Source organism: Nyctibius grandis, chromosome Z (genome assembly GCF_013368605.1).
Source record: "Nyctibius grandis isolate bNycGra1 chromosome Z, bNycGra1.pri, whole genome shotgun sequence".
NCBI classification, from domain to species: domain Eukaryota; kingdom Metazoa; phylum Chordata; class Aves; order Nyctibiiformes; family Nyctibiidae; genus Nyctibius; species Nyctibius grandis.
In genome coordinates this window covers 59,806,305-59,831,712 of record NC_090695.1, presented here as the reverse complement: position 1 = coordinate 59,831,712, position 25,408 = coordinate 59,806,305, and the positions used below count along the sequence as shown (strand labels likewise).

General features: G+C 48.3%; 1 protein-coding gene across 1 annotated transcript in view; it reads left to right on the top strand.

Moving 5' to 3' along the window:
• The first annotated feature begins 9,596 nt into the window (after positions 1–9,596).
• PSD3 (pleckstrin and Sec7 domain containing 3) overlaps positions 9,597–25,408 on the top strand; it is an 83,004-nt gene continuing 67,192 nt past the window's right edge. Inside the window, exons 1-2 of the mRNA XM_068422297.1 lie at positions 9,597–10,387; positions 11,766–12,158. Of these exons, the coding sequence (XP_068278398.1) occupies positions 9,678–10,387; positions 11,766–12,158 (1,103 nt within the window). The 5' untranslated portion in view covers positions 9,597–9,677. The remainder of the gene's footprint in view (positions 10,388–11,765; positions 12,159–25,408) is intronic.

The window sequence follows — 25,408 nt, the reverse complement described above, 5'->3', positions numbered from 1 at the left end:
CGTCAGAAGTGCATTTAAGAGTATGTCCTGCAACATTTACCAGGGAGACATGCAAGGCTGGAATCCAGAAAGCTCTGACCTGTGGTGCCCCTAAACACTTAATTAAAATTCTGTCATCCTGTTGTGCATACTTGACTATATCAGCTTTTTTTGTTGTTGTTTCTAGTGTCCCACTGCATTTTCTGGCACACTGAAGACCTGCAGGAGTTTTTAAATAGTAGTGTGTAATCAGTACTTTTTCTCATAGATGTCCCTGTGTTGCTGGTTGGCCATCATGCAAAGAGAAGGTTAACTTTTAAAATGTAAGTCTCCAGAGGTACTGTATTAAAAGGTACTTTTCTGGTTGAGTTTCTGCACTCTGAGAAGTGGTTACCTGTCTGGCACAAGCACGTTGACTGGCCATGCTGAGTGCTTCTCTTTCACTTCAACGTGGAGTAAACCAGGTTATTCTGAACTACTGCTTGGATGCTCTGAGGAGCAGCAAGCTCTTATAGTGCTGTCAGAAGAGCATGTCTGACTGTGCATATGGAAAAATTAACGCCAGTGGTCTGCATCTCGTCTGCGTGAGGTGGAGCTGTCTTGCAGCCTCTCCCTTTGAATTTCTGAGTCCTGCTTCCCAGGGCTGGGCAAAGCCAGGGCACATTCCGGAGCTGTCAGGTGTGGTGTGATGGATGTCTGGGTTTCCAGTCCCAGGGAAAGGAAAACTGAAGGGGTGTGAGGCATTATGCTAAGTCCCTTGCTCTGCAGGAGGAAATTGGATGTCTTGTGACCTGCACTTGAAAGCTGGATAGTTCAAGTTATCATAACCTACAGCTGCGGGGAGGAGATTACCACATCCTCGACTTGGTAAACAGCAGAGTTGTTTGAAGGCCAAGAGTTTAGTACAAATAATGGTTAAAACGTGGGCTGTTTGTTTATTGTTTTTTTAAAGGTGCAGAATTAAGGACTCAGAAGTGAGGAAATGCCAGAGTTAAGGCAATAATTACCTCCCTGTCTGTGGGCTGATGGCCGAAGCCGAGAGCCTGGCTGACGTGAGCACACAAATATTTGGGGACCTGGTGGTGCCGGCAGCCCGCTGGTGCTGCCTGCCCGCTTCGGATGCTCCGAGCACACGTGGCGTAGGCTGGGCTTGGCTGAAGCTGGCAGGGCTCAGAAACACTTCCCCGGAGGCAGTCGGGCCCTGCCCTTCCGTCGGCCAGATGGAAAACGATGCATCCAGGTCAGCAGGCACAACAGGAGAGGCTCAGCCAGCTGACTCGGCCGGCCATAGGCGGGTACGGTGGGCACAGCTGCATTATTGCTGCTTGTCACCGTGGGCTCCTCGCCTCCCCTTGGCTTCAGCCCCATCGCCTGGTGAGATAGGCAGCACACCAACACAAGCCCTCCATCGTTCTGTAGCCTCGATTCATCCCTGAAGCTTTCTGAAGGCAAAGATGCATGTTATCCTGCTGCTGGAGGTGGCTTGATAACGAACATGGAGAAGGCGTTTAATTAAAATTATGTGGGTAGATGCAGTTCTGGCCTGGTATCGCACTGAAACAGCATAACACAGGTTACAACAAGTATTTTTCCTGTTTGCAGTTTGCTGCTTTAACAAGTGCCTTCTGCTCTAGACCCCTGCGTTGTTTATTTAACTCTGTCCAGCTTCCTGAGGAAGAGAATCGCATTCACTGCGTAAGCTTGCTGAGAAGCTACTGTGCAATGTCCAGCTGCACCTTTAGCAGCAAATACTCGGAGCTTGGGAGATGCACATATCCCTCTGTGCCCTATTTTTGTTCTAGCTGGGTGCATAAATTGATATCCAGCTCCTGGGGTGCTTTGAGGACTGCTTGGCAAGCTTTCGTTTAGCCTGGCTAATTGGTCCAGAACCCTGAAATGCAGTAAAGGACATCCTTTTCTATGGATGTGCCTAGTTTCTTCAGCAGCTGCTGCAAAGATCCAGAGTTTCCGAGATCTATGAGTAGTAGCATGGGTTTTTTTAAGCCATTGTTGCTTGCTTAAAGTCTGGCGCTGCAAGTGTCAAAGCAGCTGTGGGCTGTCACTGCTCCAGAAGTTTGCTCTTTCAGCTGAAGGCTCTTAGGGAGCTTTTAAAGTTGTTCTTGATATCACTGTGTGTGTCTAGACTTGGAAAATCACCTGTTAGCCACTTCCTTTCTAAATCACAGCAGTGGAAAGATAGAAAATTTCAGATTCTTTTGGATCTGTCTTTTGAATTTTGGGTTTAAGACTTCCAAACATAAGTCTTAAACCAAAACTTGAGATTCTCGAAGTCACATCACCCCAGGGGGTGGGGCTTTAAAGAAGAAAAATGCATTAAATATAATGAGACTGACCCACACTTTTACATCAGGATAAGGAGCCCAGATACTCCCTTTGTACTCCCTCCTGTTCCCTCATGCTAGCAGCTGTTTCGCTCTACCCTTTTGCTTTGCAGGGTAATGACGCTTGGGACCGAGCTATCTCACTGACCATCTGTGGCCCATACAGCAATTTGTAGTGGATAATCCTGCACACAACTCTCCCAGCACGTGCTGCATGTTAGTTTTGGACTTTGTCCTGTTCTGAGCTCACTGTAGGCCTGTGAGGTGTTGTGGCATGGTGCCATCCTTCCTGCAGCTGGGGAAAAGGTGCGGGGCTCCCTGGAAGACTCTGAGTTCAGTGTGCCTGGGGTTATGCAAGTGCTCCCAGGCCCCATGTACCACTGGGAATGAGTTAAAATCTGTGGGGGAAAAAGATATGCAACCGAGTCAGAGCATTGCTTACCTAAGGCTTTCCATCAGGAACAGGGTTAGGAGGTTTGCAATTGTAAAGAAGACACACAGACTCAAAGAGACACACAGTGACCTGCGTATTTTACATGCCATTTTGGTCATTGCTTTCTTAGTGGACAGGATTTACATTCTTAAACCTAGCAGCTTTTCTCACTCAGTTTTTCAAGCCGTGATAACTCAGGCATCACATCACCACCCAACTCCAGGCGCTGGGACTTGGCTAGTGGAGAGATTAGTGATGAATTTACCTAGTCTGGGCATGGCTGTCCTGTGCAGACAGAAGGTTCACCTTACACAGCCTCTGGTTGCCCAGAAAACCCAGAATTTAGGGAACTATGCAAGAGCAGTGGCGAGCAGTACTTCTCTGATAACCTCTTCCAGCATACAGCAAGCCGTGGGTGTGGGATTTCCTGAGCAACACACTGCCCCTGGGTGCTTGCAGGGGGATTATTTTCTTCCCTGAACCAGTCAGTTTAATTTCTGGGTGACCCTGAGCCGCCGGCTGCCACACCACTGTTGCCTGGCTGTTCAAGTATGGTGAGTGTGAGGCGCACGCTGTGGGTGCACGCCACTGGCTCTGTGTAAAACCTCCTGCTGACAGCAGCAGGGACCCCTCTGGTCGTCTCTTTTTGGGATGAGGGATCTCAGTCAACATGGTCACCTTTTCTGTGTAGGCTCTGCTGTATCTGTGGTCTCCTCCACCTTCCCTGTGTGTTTGCTAAGGCAGCAGAGGCATTTAACCAGGGCTTATTTTCTAGGCAACTCTCCCCTAGCTCTTCCCTCTGCTCCCCTCCCTTGCCTTCACTTAGCTTCCCCGTTTCCACCAACTTGTTCTTTTTACATGATGCCTGTGTGACTTTGCAGGGCTGAAGGCCTGGCTCCGCTTCCCCCAGCAAGCAAACTGCCCAAAAGCCTGGAGCGGCTGCAAGCTGCAGAAAACCCTGCGCCCAGTCCGGGATGGACATTTGCAGTCCGGTTACAAAAGCGTGGTGCTTGCATTATGCTAATCCCCCGGCTTTGGCTAACGAAGGACCTCCACCGGCCAGGCGGGACCTATCGCGGCACGGAGAATGACATCATTTGGAAAAAGGGCTGCTGCGCAAGGCTGCCAGGGATGGTGCAGCATCCTTCCCCTCTCACAGGGGGAGGCCGCTCCGTCTCGGCATGCACAGGCACTGCTTTATAAAATGGAATAGTTTTAGTTACCACAGAAGTTGTGACTCAAGGGAGTGCAGGATAAGGAGCCACTTGTGATCCCCCTCTCTGGTAGGCTGCAATAATAATATAATGCCATAAATCCTACGATTTGTTCATTAAATTCTGTCACCTAGAGAGTCATTTCCTCTTAACACACACATAGTTTTTACTTGCCCTAATTTGCCTTTTAGAAATAATAGCAAGAAATGCCGATACCAAAAAGCATAACTGGTGTGACGCTGCACGCGGGCTCACCCACGTGCTGCTTGTGATCGGCGCAAGGAGCTGCGGAGAAATAAAACGCAAGATGACTGGGCTGCTTTGTAAAACCTTCCCGCTCAATAATGCTGACATGCCATCAGACGCCCCGCGCTATGAAACCAGCACATGACTCTCAGCATCGCCATTCTGCCCATTTCTTCCCTTACGGACGCTATTGTAACAAACGGCAGCTAAGCACAGACGTCTCCCTGGCATGCTGTCAGGCAGCCTTGCTGGAGGAAATTTTTTTCCCCCCCGCAAGCTGCCAAGGTGGACTCCTTAGCTCCTGCGATAGATTGAATGAGACTGCAGTTCCCCCATCAGTTTCATAATACTCAGAAAGCATCCATTTACATCATTGTGTGCTGTGCAGGGCAGCAGCTGCCAGGAAATTTGAAACTATTTTGATTCCAGTTGACTAGAACAGCAGCAATTGAATTAGCTGGTATCGCTATAGATAAACTGATGATCTGTGCATTTCATTTCTTTGACCAATGGGTAACTGCTGGAGCTACAGTAACCTCTGTGAGTAAGGAGACTGTTCAAGCAAATATATCTAATTTCTTGAGCTAGCTAATATATATATATACTGTATAGAGAGAGACACTCACACCATTCTTTTGTAAAATGTACCTGTAAACAAAATGTCTGTCTGTGCTTGTAACTTGTGTTTTGCTTCCTAGAATTTCCTTTTGTTATGCTGTAGACAAGCTTGCTTGACATGGAATGGTTATTTACCTATGAAATATCAGATCTATGCCTGATTTAAGTCATGAATTCTTTCAACGTCTAGTCATCAGAAAGGCAGCCAGCCTTTTATTTGCCCAGTCTCAGTTTTCTAGCCGCTCACCCCCTTTCTATTTTAGCTTTTTCTCTCTCTGTTTAATTCTTTTTCTTTTCCTTTTTTTTTTCTTTGTTGAAAGAAGCCACCTTCAATGCAAAGTAGAAATTGGTGTTACCTGAGAGTGTGTGTCCTTTCTTTGTTTTTTTGGTGATGCGTATATTTTTTTCCCTGCTCATCTTCAGTGCGGTCCTTAAATTTTGTTGTTGCCTTTCTAGCCTTGTTTGTAATGCAGTCATATTGGGGGATGGAGTCGACAGGATATACCAGTAGCTGCAGCAAGACATGATGCTGTGGTGGTGGATGGGAATAAGGGAGGAGTTTCCCTTAAAGAGCTCAAGCTCCTCTGAGCTCTGGTACCTGAAATAACTTTCTGAGCAAAGGGGAAGGCTTTGCACCTTTTAGGAGCAGGGGGAAATTGTGGTGGTTTACCGCAAGGAGTGGAGACCTTGGCAACCATGTGCATGGTGGTACCTAACTTAATGTGGACAGACTGCTGCTTTGGTACCAATATGATTTTTTTAATCAGGTAGTGAATTAGGCAATGTTCCTGCAGGATGCCGTGAAGGCAAGAATCCCACTGACTTATGCTCGCATACAGTAGCAGCAGCAGTCCTTCCAGAGAAGGGCTGCTGGCAACTCACTGTAGAAAAGGCCTTAAATTTCTACCATGAACGTGCTGCTCTCTTGCCCAGGTGAAATATGGCTTGCACGCATGGCAGAAAGGAGTACCTGTGTGCACGCTCCCTCCTCCTGTGTGTCTCTCTGTGCCTGTATATGTGTATATGTGCTCTGTACAGGTACCTCTTCTGGAGTCTGCTGGGCTTGCCAGAGGGTAAAGTTTGCTTGGGATGAAGTTCGGGGGGAGAAGTAAATCAGAAGCTTGCTGGGGATTGTGTGCCGCTGTCAGCAGCGGCCGCCGGTGGCAGATGGGGACGTGCAGCAGTGCATTGAGCGATCACCGCCAGAAATAAGGCCGCCTCTGTTTCCCTCGTGTTGGTTCAGAAGCTAAGATAGCAATTAGCAGAGACAAGCCTGGCCCCTTGTCAGGGTCTGTGTGCGGTGCCTTGTCAGGGCTTGGCCTCCAGCGCACGTTGGCTGCATCCCAGCCCCATGGGGGGCCGCAGGGAGCAATGCTCCGGGTTTCATTCCAACGAGGCGGGGTGCGTGGGTTGGAGGGAGGCGCGGGAGGTCCCAGCTCCTGGGGCACTGTGCATTGCCCTCCTTTGGGATGTGGCCAGAACGTGTGGCCCATGCAGTGGTGTGGTCAAGTGCTGCCCCGCAGTGCTGGGGGCATGAGGCCAGCCCAACTGGGGCACCCCCCGCTCGCAGGTCTGCAAGCTGAGAGTTGATGTAGGTGGAGCTGTGTCCACCAAGAAGGTTTTACATTAGCATCTGTAGTGACAGGCTCCCTATCAGCAGTTCTTCTCTGTTAAAAAATCCCATCTCTGGACACTTGCTGAGAGAGCAGCAAGCATTAATGCCTTTGCATTAGAGCAGACCAGGGCTGCGGGGTGGGAAGCCAGGGCCTTTCACTGGCTTCGGCTGGTCCTGATGCAGGTATAGGGATGTTGCAGCCACACAGCATCGTTCTCATCCATGAATCCATCCTGGTGGATGGCAGCCTGGTGTCTGTGCCATGAGGTAGGTGGGCTTGGGATGCATCCAAGCGCTGTGTGGCTGAGTTGTGTGCAAAGGAGTCTGTTTGTCTGGGGCTTCGGGTGCTTAGAAAAAGCACCATGCGTGGAAACGCTCACATGGGGAGAGGGACTTCGCTCTCTTCTTCAGACTCTCCTAGTGCACCCACACCTCTGTGTTGGAAACCCTGCCATGCAAGGCATGCTGGTGATGCAGAAGTGGACAGGGAAGCCATGCTCCTCACAGCTGTCTGGGACCTTGCAGCAAAGAAAAGGTCCCTGCTTTGTCCAGTAGCTGTCCTCAACACCAACCAAGGCATCTGGTAGGGTAGGAAGGCCCTATAGAAGGATCTGGATAGGTTAGATAGATGGGCCAAGACCAACGGCATGAGGTTCAACAAGAACAAGTGCCAGGTCTTACACTTAGGCCACAACAACCCCATGCAGCACTACAGGCTGGGGGAAGAGTGGTTAGAGAGCGGCCCGGCGGAAAGAGACCTGGGGGTGCTGATCGACAGCCAGCTAAACATGAGCCAGCAGTGTGCCCAGGTGGCCAAGAAGGCCAATGGCATCCTGGCCTCTATTAAGAGTAGTGTCACCAGCCGGTCTAGGGAAGTGATCGTCCCTCTCTATGCGGCACTGGTGAGGCCGCACCTTGAGTACTGTGTCCAGTTCTGGGCCCCGCACTTCAAGAAAGATGTTGAGGTGTTGGAGTGAGTCCAGAGGAGGGCGACCAAGCTGGTGAAGGGTCTGGAGGGTATAACGTATGAGGAATGGCTGAGGGAGCTGGGGTTGTTTAGCCTGGAGAAGAGGAGGCTCAGAGGTGACCTTATTGCAGTCTACAACTACCTGAAGGGAGGTTGTAGCAGAGTGGGAGTTGGTCTCTTCTCCCAGGCAACTAGCGATAGGACAAGAGGACATAGCCTCAAGCTTCACCAGGGGAGGTTCAGGTTGGACATTAGGAAGAATTTCTTCTCAGAAGGGGTTATTAGACATTGGAACGGGCTGCCCAGGGAGGTGGTGGAGTCACCGTTTCTGGATGTGTTTAAGAAAAGACTGGACATGGCACTTAGTGCCATGGTCTAGTTGACATGGTGGTGTCAGGGCAATGGTTGGACTCGATGATCCCAGAGATCTCTTCCAACCTGATTGATTCTGTGATTCTGTGTGATCTAGGTGAAACCTGACCCCCTGAAGTTATATTATGGAGTGATTAAATCAACAGCATGGAGATATCTGGAGAACCTACTGGGGAAGGCTGTGGTTTGGCATGGTCCGAGCCTGTCACTTTGATCCTGCACCACACACAATGTGCAGTATTTACCCTGTGGCTAGATACACTGGGCAGTGAGCTGGCAGATATGAGCTGCTGCTTGTCTTTACAAAGGTCTGGCAGATAGATAGCCACATTAGTGTGGTGCTGAGCTTGCGTTAGATCATCCTCACTTTCACTTTGAACTCTGGCTATCATTAACCACAGCTATGTGGCTTCCTCTTTGGAAATGGCTTGTGGCCAGCCTGCTCGGAGCGGAGATGGGGATCAGTTTGCAACGCAGCACCTAGAGATGCACCTCGAGTGGGGCAAAGCGTCCAAATGCAAGTTGGTGTCTAGTTTTCAGAGCTGTCACCCCTGACATTTTTCAGAGTAGGTGTTTGGATCTGGCCCCCCCATTGTTTGTTTTAAAGCACTTTTATACTGCAGGCCCGTTTTTTTGCAGAAGGGTGCAGCGAATGCAGCTGCTCCTGTTTTTTTTTCAAAAGCTCAGTTCCTCCTTGGGCCATAATATAAGGTGGCCAAGTATCTGTCATTGTGTCATCCGTGAGGTCCCTCTGAGTACAACTGGTTCTCTGTTACTCCACAATAATGGGAGCCACTGGGTGCTCGGCACATGGAAAATGGGACCATCCATTTTCGCTCCAGCTTTGTTTACATCAGTTGGAAAAGCAGCATGAGATGGGGAGGGGTAGCAAGCTTTTTGTGCAGTGGTGATTTTGCTGCAACAGAAAATGTGAACTGCTTGGTATGCGTTCATCACTGCAATATGACCTTCGGTTACCTGCGTTTTTAAAGAAAGAGGGTAGTGCTGGCAGAAAGTTGAATTGCTCATTAATTGCTTTCCAATTTAGCTAATTGGTTTTGTCAAGGCTGTGGAATATATGGGGTGTGGCTGATTATCTTCCCAGTGTTTCATCTTTACAAGTGAAAATGATGTAAAAACACTTTTTTAAAGAAACCAACATGTATGGCACTTGCTGTGGATGGTTGTCAGACCCCTGAATATCTGCTTTCTTCAGCCTCTGTGCCTGGCCTGTGGCCTCAGACTGTTCATGGACCGCTGGGACACTTTCTGAAGTGTAGCAGACATTTCTGGCATTCCTTCCTCTGCAGTGCGCACTCCCAAAGTAGGGCTGCCCAAAAACTCCTATGTAAAGGACCAGCTCTGGATAACTGCAGTGTGAGAGCGTGCAGAAGTGAGTTAAACTGAACGGTATTTTCCCTGCAGGGGAGAGTGTAGTTACTCTGTTAGGAGAGAGCTGGGAAGGCAGATCAGGCTTTTTGCTTATGCACGTGGTAGATAAACCCACGCTCTCTTTTTTTTTTTCTTTACAGGTAGTGGCCGTGGAAGCAGCACTTTGCTCCCTCATACCATCATCAATGAATTTCCAGAGTATGGTACCGTAGAGCCAAGTGGAGATGAGCTGAGGGCTTCATTACCGCGCCAGGCAGAGCTGGTGACACGCAGTCCAGAAAGACGGGATGGTCATCACCGGGTACCTGGCAAGCCCCTTTCTCAGCGTGTGGCTCCTGCAGACAATTTGACATCTGACACTGTGGCAGCACAGCTGCATGCCCCAGAAGAAGGTTTGCAACCTGCGGGTAACCTACCAGAGATTATTAAAATCTCTAGACGGCTGGAAGCAACAAACGTGCAAGAGAGAGCAAATACTTCTCTTGATTCAGAGACGCAAATGGAAAAAAAGAGTGTTACTGGCAGCCAAAATGTGCAGGCAGCCAGAGAACCAGTTCCAGCAGGCCAAGAAAAACCCTCAGACATGCCTCTTCCATCTGAACGAACAGCTGAGGAAAAAATGCATTTGATCATAGAGAAAGATCTGGCTGCAATATGGACTGGAGAAAAGCAGTCCGAGTCCTTGCAAGCCATCAGTAATAAAGCCGAGGAGGTCCACGCAGCGCAGAAGACAAGCTGTCATAGACCATCTGTGACAAACCTGGAAGCAGCCAGCAGAGTGGAGGGGTGGGTGCATTTTGAGGAGTTTTCAGCGTACAGTCAAGGCAAAATGCAAACGGGTCCTGAGAGGAGGCTCTCTAAAGAGGCAGCTGTGAGCAAACATGTAGAATTTCAAGGGGTGGAGATTTTATGGTTGCAAAAAGCTGAGGAGCGGAGAAGAAAGAAGCACTCGCTGCTGGAGACTGTGGAGAGGAATGCGTTCGCCAAAACATCCAGCCACCCTGCGCCACCGATGGTCTCCCCAGGCTTGATCTCCTCGCCGGACAGCGCCTGGGGTGAGGTCTGTGAGGACTCGAGGCTGGGATCCGCTGCCTTTGGAGCCACTCCTCTGGCGCTGCTCGATGAAAGTGAAGAGGATGAAGTTTTTGTGAAGGACAAGAAGAACCGCAGCAAGGAGGAGTCGGCTGTGCTAGCGAGAGGCCAGGGCAGGTGAGGTGGCACTTGTGGGGGAGCAGGGGGGCAGACATGGTTTCTCTCGTCCCAAGCATGTGGCTTGTGCCTACCCCTTTAGGAGCTAATGACAACGAATGTTTGTGTGCTGCCTGCAGCATGGTGGCAATGGTAGCAGTTCATGCTTGATGGTGGCTAGTGCAAGAAGTTGGGACTGAACCCCGTCCTCACCACCTTGCTGAAGTCTGAAGTCCGTCTTGGGTTTGGAAACCTAAAGATGTCTCTTGCTGTTGCAGAGTCACAGCTGTGTGACGAAGCATCTGTAGCACGTGTCATTGGACGTGGCATGTAATTAAATATAGGCAGCATGCAGGACTGGCCATATGTGCCTGGGCAGATTTTCTGGTTTCAGGTGGAGTTCATGCAAGAATGGTGGGAGCACCTCTGAGAGGTCAGATAATGTTTCACCTTGTATGTTATAACAGGGTAAATGCTGTGATGTGCTTTCTGTATTATCTATCTGTCTGTGTTTATATAATTTTAGCTATATATATTGCAAAAATTGTGTGCTGCTTTTCATGAGAGCATCCCAATTTGCTCACTTTTCTTTCCTGATGCACATCTGTAACAAAGCAAAGGGTCCCACTGGCACTCTCTGAGCAAACCATGCCCACTATGAGCTGATGGGGTGTTTGCTGCTGAAACAACAGGATCTCAGCAAGGGAGGTGCTCCTGCCTCTGCACCTTGGAATCCGCAGAGTTTTGCTTTGACTAGAGTGTGGGATCGCTCGGGCGGGCAGCCCTGACGCCTGCCATGTGCTGTGAGAAGCCCCACAGTATTTCGTGGAGCAGAGGAGAAAACTCTCCGCAGGGGGATGCTACACCTAGTCCTGTGCATCCGCAAGCAGGCTGAGTCTTCCCCCTTCAAATCTGGTTCTCCTGGCTCCATTTTTTTAATTGCATTTGCTTCCCTTTGCATTTTGGAGGGATTTCCTCCAGCCTTTTGCCAAAGACCCCAGCCCTAGGACTGCAGAACAAGCAAAACGTCCTCTGTGGGCAGAGGCCCCGTCTGGGTGCACATCTCCTACCTGTGCAGCCTCTGATATGGCAGTGGTGCTAGCAGAGACCTTACGTGTTTGTGAGTTCTCTTCTCCTTTGCACATAAGCAGCTGATGTTATCTGTTAGGCAATATTAGGCTTTCCCCTGGCCCACCTCTTTTACCCAGAAGATTGTTTCTTTTTATGTCCCCAGGGGGGGAGGTGGTGCAAGGAGAAACCACCATTTTATCCACTGTGTCCTCTCCTGCATGAAGCCGTGTTGACCTTTCTGTTCGCAAAGGTGGAAGGCGAGGAGGTTCACCCAGAGGTCTAAACCTTGCTGCCGAGCTGAAACGAGCTGTTTCTGATTAACTTCCAGGATGATGGAGGAGGGGGAAACAGCCATGGGAGGACGTGAATATGTCCTTGGGCAGAGGCACTCCGACGTCTCCACTGATCTGTACAGCTCACAGTTCGAAAACATCCTAGACAATGCATCTTTATACTACAGCGCGGAGTCGCTGGAGACATTGTACTCAGAGCCCGATAGCTACTTCAGCTTTGAGATGCCACTCACTCCCATGATCCAGCAGCGCATGAAGGAGGGCGGCCAGTTTTTAGATCGGACGTCAGCCTCGGGGCAGCCAGATGTCCTGCAGCTTCCCCATGACGGGGAGGTGAAGAGCTGTGGTGAAGGCATCGCCAATGGCTTAAGGGATGTAAATGAAACACTCTTCAGAGGAGACGTCACGGAAGTCTGTCATTTGGACAGGTAAAAGCAGTGGGTGAGCTTTCTGTGTGCCTGCTGATTTTTCCCCAATGTCTGTTCACTTCAGCGGACTGTCGCAGAGTGTAGTTTTGCCTCTTTCAACACTGCATGTTTTCTACACAGAATAATTTCCAGTGTAACAGAGTGAGCTGCAGGAGAGAAGTGAGCTGTCCAAATCTGCCATTCATTAGAGAAGTGCAAATTTACTTCACGAAGGTTTTGTAGGTGATACTTGTGTTCATAAAAGGCTGGCCAGTATTGTTGCATTTCTGGGACCTGTACCTAGAGGAGTTAGTTACTGGTTACAGCTGAACCTTGTTCAGCTCCAGTTATACCTGAATTTATTAGCAGCAATTTTAGGAACAATAACACCCTGCATGTACGAATGAGTTGTCCAAATGCCGTCTGTGATTTGGATGTTAAAGGTGTGTCACTGGACAAAGCTTTTCCTCTCTTGAGGTCAGTGGGAGTTTTGCGAGTTACTTCAGCTGGGATGAGGTTTTGCTTCCACCACATTCACGGGATGAGAGACCGTTAGCTGCTCCGTTTGTTTGTGTACTAGTTACTGATTGAGAGGAGGCAGCGTTGCAAAAATGTTAATAATTTCTGTTTAAGTAAAGGGAGAGATAAGACAACCTGTTAAGAGAAGAGTCATGTGAGAAGAAAAATGAGGCTAAGTGGTCAGAAACTCACTCTATGAGCAAACTTCCCCATCGTGTGTTGTCAGTGAGGGTGGGGAGAGTGAAAGGCAGCAACAGGCAAGGTGGGAGGGTCGAGCCAAAACCAGTAATCTGCAGAGGTGTGAGGGACCTTGTGAGTTACAAAGATGCCTCAGGTCTCCATCCTCCAGGGACAGGACATTGTCTAAGAGTCCTTAGACTGTTCCCTTAGATGGGACTAGTCTAGTCTGAGCTTTTCTGGGAGTCAGTGGTGAGAAGTCTTCTATCTGTTTTATTCCTTTTGTGCTAGTGTGAAAGAAGTCCTTTAAGCAGAGGTAATTTTGCTAACACTATGGATTAAGGCACAGTTTGCCCTTAAAAGAACAGGCAGAAGGACTTAGCAGTTTGAATGTTTTTTTCATCAATCCTATTGGAAAACAAAAAGGGTGTTTAATCTTGTACGACCCTGAGCTGCTTGGTGCCAATAGGCAGTAAGTGACTGCTAATCTGCTACAAGCAGTACAGAGCCAGAAACTGAGGTCAGTCCTGACACTTCTGGCTCCTTGTTTGTCCTGAAACCAGAGATTGCCATAGGACTGGGCAGTGGAGGACATGCAGCACATACAGACCCTGATTCTGTTAACCCATAATTACAGCATTTAAAAAGTACTGTCAAGTAAGACCCACATAGGCTCATCAAGAAGTTATCACAAAGACAAGGTGTGCTTGGATAATGCTTAGAGATACATTAGGTGCCTGTCTAGTGTGGATATCATTAGGAATTAAGTTAATTTTAGTTTAAATTTGCAGCCATAGTGATAAACCAACAGAGGATTTTTAAATTCTTCTTTTTCCCCCTTAATAAAAAAAGAAGAAAGAAGTGTCCCCAACAGCGGGTTTGTTAGGAAGCTCTGCTGTTGTAGTCTGCAGGGCTCTGTTAGAGATGAGCCCCAAGGGAGGTGCTGATAAAAGAGTGTAGCTGCAGCAATACAGCCAGCTACAGGTGTGCCCAACAGGGTAATCCTCTGGACAATAACCTTATTAACCACCCCCCTGCCATGATATTCTCGTGAGACCCCACCTGGAGTACTGTGTTCAGCTCTGGGGCCCCCAACATAAGAAGGACATGGAGCTCTTGGAGCAAGTCCAGAGGAGGGCCATGAAGATGATCAGAGGGCTGGAGCACCTCTCCTATGAAGACAGGCTGAGAGAGCTGGGGCTGTTCAGCCTGGAGAAAAGGCTCTGGGGAGACCTCATAGCAGCCTCCCAGTACCTGAAGGGGGCCTGCAGGGAAGCGGGAGAGGTACTTTTTACAAGGGCAAGTAGTGACAGGACGACGGGTAACGGTTTTAAACTGAAAGAGGGGAGATTTAGATTAGGTATTAGGAAGAAATTCTTTCCTGTGAGGGTGGTGAGACAGGTTAACAGGTTGCCTAGAGAAGTTGTGGCTGCCCCCTCCCTGGCAGTGTTCAAGGCCAGGCTGGATGGGGCTTTGAGCAACCTGGTCTAGTGGAAAGGTGTCCCTGCCTGTGACAGGGGGGTTGGAACTATATGATTTTTAATGTCCCTTCCAACCGAAACCATTCTATGATTCTATGATTCTAATAGCATGTTGTATTGCAGCAGGGTACGGGTGACTTACAGGTCGTGTGTGCTGTGTTGTGGGAGCCGGTGATGAATCACGTGTGTTGGGGTGTGTGGGTGAGGAGCACTGTGTGTTCATGCTGGGGGGAGCTGCACACGATTTATTGGCAGAGGGGTCAAGATGGTGTGTCACTGTGATGCTTAGGTGAACCAGAAACAGCCGCCTGCACTGTGGGTACTATTTCTGAGTTTATATGCTTGGTTGTGTTGCCTGAAGCTATGCCAGACTTGTTTTTTCAGCTGAAAGCCCACATGTATGATACGTGTGCAGTAGCCACTGCAGCACCTTTGTGCCTTCAGCTCCAAGTCCTCGTTTCCCATGGTGCTGCGAACCTGCGGCTGCGGTTTCCCAGGTGTAGCGCCTGCCTGGCTCTGCAGAGCATCGGGGGGCACCCGCTGAAGTGGTCCAGCTCTCCCAAAGAACGAGGTGGGGGAGAAGGCAAGCCCCCTGACCTGCATCCTGCAGCCACTGGCAGGAGTTCACAGGCAGCAGCTTGCCTGTGGTATGTGGCAGAGCCACTGGAGGACCCTGCACCCTCCGCGGAGCTGCCGGCTCGCCCTGGAGACAGGGGCTGCCACAGCTCCTCTGCCCACCCTTGGGTGTGAAGCCGCTGGAGCGTGGGTGCAGGCAGGAGAGCAGCTGGAGGACCCTGTGCTGTAGGGATGGAGGCAGGTGTGGGCTCTCAGCATGTGGGTAGTGGCAAGTGCAAAGCAAAGTGGGGGAATATGGGATGCCGGGGGTGCTTGGGAGCAAAGCAGTGCAATGTTGCAGTGCGGCACAAGAAGCATAACACCCGTTTTCCAGAAACTGTGCTGCCATCGCAAGTAAACAAAAACTGAAACCAAAACCTCAGCAGCTCCCTGTGCCGTGGTGTTTCAGTGATATAAAAAAAGTGTGGGAAAGTGCGTGGGGCGAGAGTATGCTTCCAAGTACCAGCACTAATTTATGGGGAGAACAGAGTGTGAAATACTGGAAGTTCTTCATGGTCTGGTACAGAAGGGGAGGGCGCATGTGAGAGCAAAGAGTTAATGGTTTACACCTGGAAATTGAAAGCCTTTGCCAATTAGGAAAGGAGGAGCAGGTGCTCCCCATGGCCAAGCCCTCCTGATAGCAGGTAGCTGAGCACTACAGCACCTTTTGCATTTCTCTGGAGGGATCCTGAGCATGGCTGACATGCAAGCCCTAGATGGCGTGAGGTTTTAATGGGTAATGGCAAGGAAACTTAGTCTTGTAATGAATAAGCAGGAGGGTAATATCCTTCTCCGCTCTTAGGAAATCAGTGGCTCTGGGAGGGGTCAGCTCTGTTATGTGAAGGCCAGTCACATGCCTTCAGAATTGGGAAAAAAAAAAAAAAAGGAGGAAAAAAAATTATTAGTGACTTGCAGGCTGCAAGTTCCTACGGGCTCCTGGGTGCCTGGATGTTTCGTCCCTTCTGTCCTCCCTGTCAGCTGCTGGCCATGGTTAAATGCAGTAAGTCCTGGCAAGAGCTGTGCGATGTGCCTGCTCTGACAGCCACTCACCGCACTTCCTTGGGGCAGGGGGACGTCGGCTGTCCCCTGGGTTTTCCTGCAGGACAAGCTGGCTTGCTTTTGCAAGTAGTCCTTTCCTAGCACAGCTTAGGTGCCCTTTGCATCTGGCCAGTGGAGGAGAGGTGCCTGGGGAGAAGGGCACACAGCTTGCCTTCATTCAGGAACAGTTCCAGCTCTTGGTGTCTTTTGAGGGGTTTAATCTCTTTCCTATGTATGTAATGATCATCCCTCTGGGGGAAAAAACAAATTTCTGCAACTGAAGTAGCCTTAAGTTTCCCCAGGTGGGGGTGGGAGAACTGAGGGAGGAGGCAGAAAGTGTGAGGTTTCAGAGCTGAGGCATACACAGAGCCTTGCTGTGTATCAGGGCACCATGGGGTCCCCGTGGAACATGCTGAGCCACAGGTTGCCAGTGTAATGAAGCTTTTCAGTGGCAGTGAAGATATTGCACGTGGGCTGTGTTTGGTCCCTTTGCCTCTGTGTTATCCCTGCAGGGGCGTGCAGTCCCCACCATCACACCTGCGCCCCAGGTGCTGCACTCCTCCCTTCTCATGCCAGTGGGTTGTGTTGAGATGGAGCAAGGCTCAGCTTTGGTACATGGGAGTTTAGTCGTACTTGCAGAGGCAGTGAGGGAGACTGTTTGCAAGGTGCTACCCAGATGTTAAGCCTGAGTTTGCATTGCGTAAACTAGATGTAATCGTTAACACCAAATTAGAGTGGGAAGAAGGGGACATATTTCCAAAGCAGTAAGGTATACCTGAGGGAAAGGTAAGTTGTCTTTGCTATGTATACAGTGAGTGACAGAGCATCAGTGTGTCTAAAGTATGAAGTTCTCTTAGTATTTTTCTTTCTTACTTTCAGACTTTAAAGACAAAATTTCTTTTAATCTTTCTTTTTTCTGCATTCTTTCTAGCAGACTTCCCATACCTCTTCCCTTGTGTGCTACAGACTGAACAAGAAATTGAAAAAAAAAAAAAAAAAAAAAAAAAAAAAAGACTTCTGGAATTTCTTTTCCTGAGTTGTCTTGGAAGGTGTGGTCTCTGTTGGTAGGACATTGCCCAAGATTTTTCTAAATCCAGAGAGAAAAGAAAAAAATCTGTATTGCAGCATCTAATCCTCAAAAATGCTAAATATTTGCCACCTGCCATAGTCTTCAAAGAATTGATGGTGCTCAGCAAATTCTGCGTCCGTTGTTTTATTTTTTTTTCCTAGAGATGCAAACACAAATTTAGTCACCTATGTATTCTTTTGTAATTCAAGGGGGAAAGAAAACAAACTCCCTAAAGTAATCTGGTGGTTCTCAGAATAAATGCACAAGAATGTATACTGCAGTTCCCAATGGCTGCCAGGTTACTCTTAATGGTTTGGGCCTCTCATAGCAGTTTCCGTAGTTGTCGTCTTTCTTCTGTGTATGGGTCATTTCCAACAGTTTCTTAGCTGGCACTCTGCTTATTCCTTCTTTGAGACAATAAACTTTGTTGACAGATAAACCCAGGTTTTATCCCTTTCTCCAGGCTCATTCTCTGCGTCTCCTTCCAGTTTATCAGTACCCTGCATGCCAGTTATACTTCTGGTTTTCAGTTCGCACTCTGGTATTTTTGTCCAAGGTGGCTTGTATTTGATTTTCAATGTAGATATGAGACTCAGTACTTAGATATCTAACATGTAACCTTTATTCATTCATTTTATTAGTCTGCCCAACAGCAGTCTGGTAGAACTTTTTACCCCTTTGAAGACTTGCCTTGCAACCTGGTTAATTTTTTTTTGGTTAGCGCAAAATCTGCCGAGATCTCTGTGTTGCTAAAGTGGATGTTTTTTAGCCCTTGGACATGCCTCAGCTCATGACAAACTCTGGGACCTAGGAGAGCTAGGACTGTCGGAAGGCGGTACTTCATGTTTGCTGCCATCCGTATGCCCAGGATAAGGAGAGTTATTCAGAGGAATGCCACTGGTTGTTGTCCTAGAAGAGCAAATGTGTCAAATGCATCTGCAGCTGGTGAGCAAGCAAACACGTGCTGGAACTGATTTGCCTGCACAAGGGCTACTGCAGCTGTCAGTTGTTGAGCCACTAGTAAGCACAGTATGCTGGCTCAGGTATGTTAAATCCAGGTAAAGATGAAGTGGCACAATCTTCAGGGGTAAATTTCTGAGACCAGTGGCGTTTTGCAGGTGAGGATTTTCTGCTTTATCACACAGCTTAGTAACTTCAAAAACATTAAGCCACACTGATCACCTTGGTATTCCCTGCAGGAAGGTGACGTCACTTTATCAAGGCTCTGGAAATGCAGTGTGCAAGTTTTCCTTTGCTCTGGCTAACAAGATGCTTGCAACACCAGTTTAGTGAGAGTTTGTAAAACTGCTTCTAGTTCCTAAATAAACTGTTGTTTTAGGGAAAAAAGGGCTGTTGACTTTTCGCCTCTTCAGTTCCCAGCCTCCTCTGAAAATAAAACAAACAAAACAAAAGTCCAGGAGCTGACAGAGACAGAAAAGAAAATGAATTAAAAAAAAAAAAAAAAAGAAAAAAATGGAGCAGCTGATCAGTTTGTTGCACAAAGCGGCTCAGTATAAAGCTGTCAACAGCTCAGTTTCTAAGCTGGCATCGGTTGGTGTATCTCCATTAAAGTCAAAGCCATTTAGGTCAGGAAGCCTTCATTCACTGAAACCGAGGCGTCTCTGCCAGCTCTGAGTCGGTCCCAAAGTGCAGCCTGCCGTCTCATCCATTAGCCACGACTGGCTGCCAGTCAAGCCACTCTCCACATTATTGCTAGTTAACTTTCTTCCTCCTCTGTCCGTCAGTCTGTTGGGATAGAGAGAGGCAGAGCCTGGCGGCTGGCAGGGCAGCGTAGAGGCATGTATAGCTTTGGATGTGATGTGAGAGCACCGGTGGAGAAGAACAGGGCACATAGTGTGCAGACTCCTTGCTAGCACAGCTGGGTGAGCTGTGGGTGGGTTGGTGGTTGTTTTTCCTTTATTGCGGAAGTCTGTCTTTTATTATTATTAACTATTCTTTTTGAGGATAGGCAGTTTGTTTCGCTGCATGGTTGCAATGTCAAGCTCCTGTGTGATACTACTGCCAGCGCTGGAATGCTCCATCCACGTGTCTGCAGCAGAGCCTTAACCAAAGGGCACGAACACCTGTATTTTTATGCATCAGTTTTGCTCCCTGCCAGGGAGAACTGGCTGGACCAGCTGCCCCGTTAATATGCACTCTCTGGGCCAGTCTCCAAACAGTTAAACTGAGCCCAAGTGAGGGAAGAAGTACTCTGCTGGCTTCCCAGTTTTGCTTCTGTCCCGGAGGACCCTGCAGGAGCCGTGTGGGGAAATGTCACGCTGGTGCCCAGCGCGAGGATGGCTCTCAGCACCCACATCACGCGGGGGGTGGTTGGGCTCAGGGGAGAGAGCCCGAGGGCTCCCAAAACACTCAGGGGCTGAATCTTTGCTGAATAACATTACAGGTGTGTAGTGCATTCTTTGGGTCTGACTTTGCTCATGTCGGGGGGCAGGTGGGCTGGATTCTGAGCGTGGGACTATCCTGATGTATCCAAGAGACTGGTCTACACGTCAGTGCATCTGTCAGAAATATTCATTGCTGGGGCAGCCCTTGGACACGCTCTGTGGCAAGGGCCAGGTTTTCACTTTCTAGGCATGGGGGCATTAATGTGGTGAGAGTCCTTTTGCAATCGCTAACCCCCGCCACAGTGGTGTAAGGAGCCTGAGGTCGAAAGGGAGTCAAACCTGAAGTATTTTTAGCAAAACATTTGTACTTCAGGTGGCAACGGGCCAGCATGTCTGTGTAATACAGGACACGGTGTCTCTCAGAAGGGCTGCAGTCCTGTCCCTATGTGTGGCGGGACTTCTTGTCCTAAAGCTGTGATCCTGTAATGATAGCATTTGTATTTGCTATAATGCAAGCCTACCAGAAACGGCATTTTCTGAACGCTTTAGCTGTTAGCTCCCTACTTACAATCGGCAGGAACTGTTTTAATCAAAGAAAAAGGCGGATGATTACAGGGAGCAAGAGGTTATTTTTAAGCAGCAGCATGCATTTCAGCCCCTGAAATTGCCTTTGCATATGCATTTTATTGATAACCAATAGGAGATTACAGGGCTTGTTCGTTTATTTTTTACTTTTGTCCTCTCTGTGTGATGTGACAAGGCTGAGGTACTTTTTAATGGATCCTTGGTGGATACTCTGGGTGATAGAAACCATGCTCCCTTCACGTGTCCTGGCTGATGCTGTGCTCGTGAGACACCCACTGAATTGAGTTGCAGCAAAGTGCAGCTGTGTCAGTCCTCAAAGAGGGATCTACTTCAAAGCGTGTCTTTGAAGACAATCCATACGTAGGACTTCAAAGCTGATTAAACCATTTGGAGTAAAGTAGCATAGTGAGTCATCTGCTAGGAAAGGGCATTATTTTTTTTATTATTTTTTTTCTCCCCTTCCTACAGCTGTATGTTGGAAGAGCCCTGGAGCTGGAGGTAACTGGCAAGGTAAATCGTTGCTTGATGTCATTTTGTGCTCACTCACTCCTGGCCCTGAAGAAGCCGGTTCAGAGCTGCAGCAAAGCTGCAGCAGAGCTGTTCCCAGACCATTTGTGTGGTCAGTCATTTGTAGCAGGAACCAGCTCATCACCTCCCAGTGCTGCCAGGATTTCTTTGCTTTCTGTGGTGGGGCTACTCCTTTCAGAGCCAGGCTGTTCAAGTACGGCTTTTCAGCTCCCTTGAAACAAAATTCAGCCTGTGCCACTGATGGTTTCTGGTCAGCTCTGAAATGTGAAAGGGTATCACTAGCTGAGCAACCACGTCTCTCTGAAGGGTTGTAGGGCAGGGATTCGTTCCCTCAGGGCAGGACTTTTTGCAGAGGGAAGTCTGCTCCCCCTCTCCAAAGTCCAGGCTTGTGTCAGGGGCATCCGAGTGCCTCTGCCTTTCTGATGTCCCTGCCACGCTGTGAGAGCAGCTGCTGAGGGGCTGTGGAATGAGAGATAGAGCACGCTTTTCACAGCCAGAGTTGATGGTTGTGGTTGAGGGGATGGTGTCCTCTGTTTCAGAACCAGGAGGAGAAGGCAGCTCGGAGTGAAGGCATTTAAAACAGGGCCAGCACAGTTCTGCAGAGGGTGATTATCCACCCCAGCGTGGCTCCCCAGCGAATGCTGTACCCCTGCTGAAAACAACATTTGTTCTGGCCCTAGCTTCAGCGTGCCAGAATGCCTCTCCACCCTTCCTTATTTTTAATGATTGCTGTGTTGTCACAGTTTAAAGCTGGGCCAGCTATTAAACCTGTGGCAGATGCTCTCTGTTAACCCTCCCCCCCACCCCCGAAGGGAAAGAGAAAAGGGAGAGACACGGGTTGGAAAGTTAAAACAGTTTTAATAAACTATAATAATGAAAAAGAGTATAATAATAATATTGGAATAATCAAATATATACAAATATATACAAAACCAAGATCAAGCTCCCTGGATGTCGGCCACGTCCCCACCGGCATCCCACAAACGCCTGACTTAGCCTGCCTTGAAGTAAAGTTGATGTAAAAGGCGTGCAGATTTATTTGAGAGAAAAAGTAGGTTTTCATCCTGTTTCCTCCTCTCTCTTTCCAAAAAGACCTGTGAAGGTCCCAGCCCTGTCTCACCCAAGATTCTCCTGAAATCAGTGCATCCATTGCACTCCCTCCAGATCTGCACGCCGGATGGATTAGCATTCCTGGGGGAAGGGCCCCATGTGCATCCAGGAGAGACCATGTGCCACGGAGCATATGCTACGCTTTGGTCTGGCAAGAGCTGCAGGCAGTGGCAAGCTGGGATCACTGACGTGGCTGGGCTGAGGATAGCACTTAGGCTGAGTTGTCACACCCTGCCACTCAGTGCCACCTCCAAACATCTCCTTGTGAGCGGCTGGGGTGGTTGCTCTGTGCTGGATCTGAGTTCTTCTCCCATGAAGCAAAATGCTAACATGCTTTTATTCCTTGGGGAAAAACAGAGAATTTTTTCCCAATGGATTTGCTAAAAAATGAAAAGCATCCCAAGGCTGAAGGCACCTGAAACTGCAGGTACTCATGCCGAGGTTTCCAGTTGCAGCCTGGTAGACTGTGAGGGTCGACCACTGAGGTGTGAGGTGCCCGTGTCCTTACTGTTACGTTACTGGCCTTGCTCTGTTTTTGACTGGAAGTTGCAGCCATTCCCCAATGATACGTTGTTGTGGAGGGTTTCAATTTTGGTGAAACCCAGGATGGGTGTTGGGGGGAAATAAGTGAATCTGGAATATTCTTAAGCAGATCAAGTGTCGTAAGTGCTGAGCACAACACAATTGAGATATTTTGGCATTGGGAGCTAAATCACTGTAGGCCTGGTTGATAATGGAATAAGTGAAAAAAAACAGTATAAAATGTTTCAAACTCTGCCTAGCTGTTACGGTGTGTTATGGGAAGTAAGCTTTACAGATGTTCCAGGCTGCCCGTGTTTCATCTGTGCGCGTGGAGGGGCAGCTGCTGCTGTTAGAAGGTTTTGAATTTACCATAGCAGCTGTTTATCGAATTATCGAAAATACAGCTGTAATTTCTGCTGGACATGGTGGTCACAGCCTCTGTGTATTCGCTGTGAACCTGGGGATGCTTTGGCAGAAGGAGTGAGGGTGTGTCAGGAGTGCATTGCTGGGGAGAGAAAGAAGAAGGTGTAAGGACCTGGTTTCTCGCCACAGCTCATGGACTGTGAGACCAAAGGGGTCTGGGTTTTTTTGTAGCTTCTGTTTTCTGTGTTTTCTGGTAGCAGAGAATAATGTAAGAGTCTCTGGATGAAAATCAGCAGCCGTTGCTGTACAGGCAATCACCAGTAGCATCATTACAGTCTCTTTTGGCTTTGAATCCAGGGTTGGGGGAATATTATTGGGGGAATTATTACATTTTCAGCCTACTTTTGTCAGTGACGGTTTCTCATTTTTATGTGATAAGGGTAAAGCTGCATGAGAAATCCATGTTCAGTCTTGCTCTGCATCACAAAGCCCTTTCTTGGCTCTGTTTAGCTGGTAATGCTGCTGTGGACTCTTTATATGTAGAAACTGTAGACTGCTGAAGACAAACCTATTCGCAGCCTTGGTTGCTCCTAGTCCTTGATTAGAGTCCATTATAAAGACTTTACAGAGGGTGGCAAGTATTACTCTCTGTGTTCAGCAGCTGGGGAAACTGAGGCACTGAAAGAAAATGGTGCACCCAGAGAGACTTGGAGGTAGCAAGAGATGTCAGCATTTCCCCTGAGTAACACCACCCACACCCTGCTAAAATGACCTCTCCAGAAGGCAGCTTGCAGTAGTCATGCACAGGGCATCTGTATTTCCTAATCCTTCAGTGACGTGGGCACTGAGTCTTCTCACCACCTAAAAAACTTGAGAACTGAAGTCTCACTTTAGTGTTGACAATCTGGCATTTTCCCTGAACAAGAGGCTTATGTTACAGACAACCTATATTGTTGATTTGATTGCTTTCTTATACTTACTAAGTAATAAACTAATTAACTGTCAGAATAACTGAAGGAAAAACCCCTTATTTTTTGACCTGATACATGTATGGGGACCCGCTATCAGGATGAAGTTTTAAATCAGGGAGGCTGGAAGATAAGGTTTCTTAGGCAGCCTCATGGGCTAGTTTTGGCGAGCAGGGGAAAGAGCATGCTCTCCTTCTTGCTGGGTGTTCCTCCTCCACATCCCAGCCGCTGCTCTGAGAGGCAAAACAGAAGCTGGGAGCTGCCGTACTGTTTATTTCACTAAGTGGCAGATGCTGGCACTTTCTTTCTAAACTTATGATGGTTTGTGGTAACATTGACTCTTGTAGTGCACTGGTTCCTAGCAGGGTGCAGATGTTTCTTGTCAGGTTTGGCCATCTTTCAGGGCTATAAATATTGCTTTTAATAAAGAGCAGTGGTGAAACAGGGCTGTGATTTATGAGCAAGGCTCGGCAAGTTGGCATGGCTTTCGAAGCAGCATTTGTATGTGAAAGGCTCCGTAGATGTGTTAGCTCACCTGGTTATCCTTTGCTCTTGTCAATTGTTAGAGCTGGGAGTTTGAAACCAGTTGTGCCTGATTTGAACGGACAAGGCGTTGCTTGGCGCGTGTGTCAGAGGACTCTGGAATTTGCTTTCTTCACAAGTTTGGGGTAGACCAAATTTAGAGAATTTCGGACATTGGCTAGTGCTTTTGGAAAGGGCTGTGGAGACATTTCCCACAACAACAGTATCGGGAGGGGCTTTTTTTGTTTTGTAGGGTAGCTGGTGGTCGGTGATGTTAATGCTGTTGGAGCTGTATTTACAGTATTAATTCCCTGCTAGAGCACTGAGGCTGAGCCCCTTTTGTTATAGCACCTTATTATTTACACTGAAATAAATGCAAAATAAAATCCACAGTACTTGTAGGAACAGGTTAGATGTCTGTTTTTCCCAGATACTTGATAAAAAAACTTGTACCCGCAGTGTGGATGTGTGATACTTTTGATGTTCTAACAGCACTAGGAGGATGGAAACAGAGGTGAAATGGGCAAGTCTCCTTCTTGTGGGAGCACTGCACGCCTCCTTCTCTTAAACCATGCATAGGAAGAGAGGGAGGGTAGAGGTGATGACTTGTGTGGAAGGAGGCATGCAGAATAGCAAAGACTTTTATTTTAAGCTCTATATGAAAATATAATCTTTAAAGGGTTAATAAGTGTCTCGCAGACATTTCAGTAAATGCCTGGATGATTGTTACTGGAGCGCAGTGATCGGTTGTTCTAACTGTGACTTGTCAAGCCCGAAGATTACAGTGGTGTATAAAACCGTGGTATGTTGAAGTGTTGTGTTTAAAATCATCTTTAACTCATTCCACTTGTATCTGCCCTGTGCTTAACCCCTGCTGATTGTCCATTAGCTCTGTGTAAACGAGGATTTAGTGGAAAGAATTTCTGTAGAGTATTTTTTTAAAATAGAAATGCTGTCACGCACACACACACAGAGCTGAGATTTTGCAAGAATTTTCATGCGTCAGAGAAGAGCTTTTCCAAAGTTGAAAGCCTGCCTGTGTGCAGGGGGTGTGTATGTGGGGGCGTGCTTTCTGGTGTGGAGGGCTCTTGCCTCTTTGAGGGGAGAAGCAGAGCAGGCACACAGCTCAGCCAGAGCTTTCCTACTGTAGTAGAGGTGGGAGGAATCTATAAATGCATGATATATATAAAGTGCCCTGGGATTGCCAGGCTGAACATCCTGACTTTGAGCAGCTGGTGAGGGAAATTATTGCCACCACGAGGGAGCAGGAGGAAAGCAAGCAGTTCTCCAGGCTGGTCTGCATGGCTTGTGTGTCTCTCCCGTTCCCCAAACTGGGTTCCTTGCTCCGAGTCCTGCTTTTTCTAGCAGTGGAGGCCCGCTGCTCATGGGCAGCACAGAAGCCGCTGAGGCTTCTGTGGATGTTATTTTA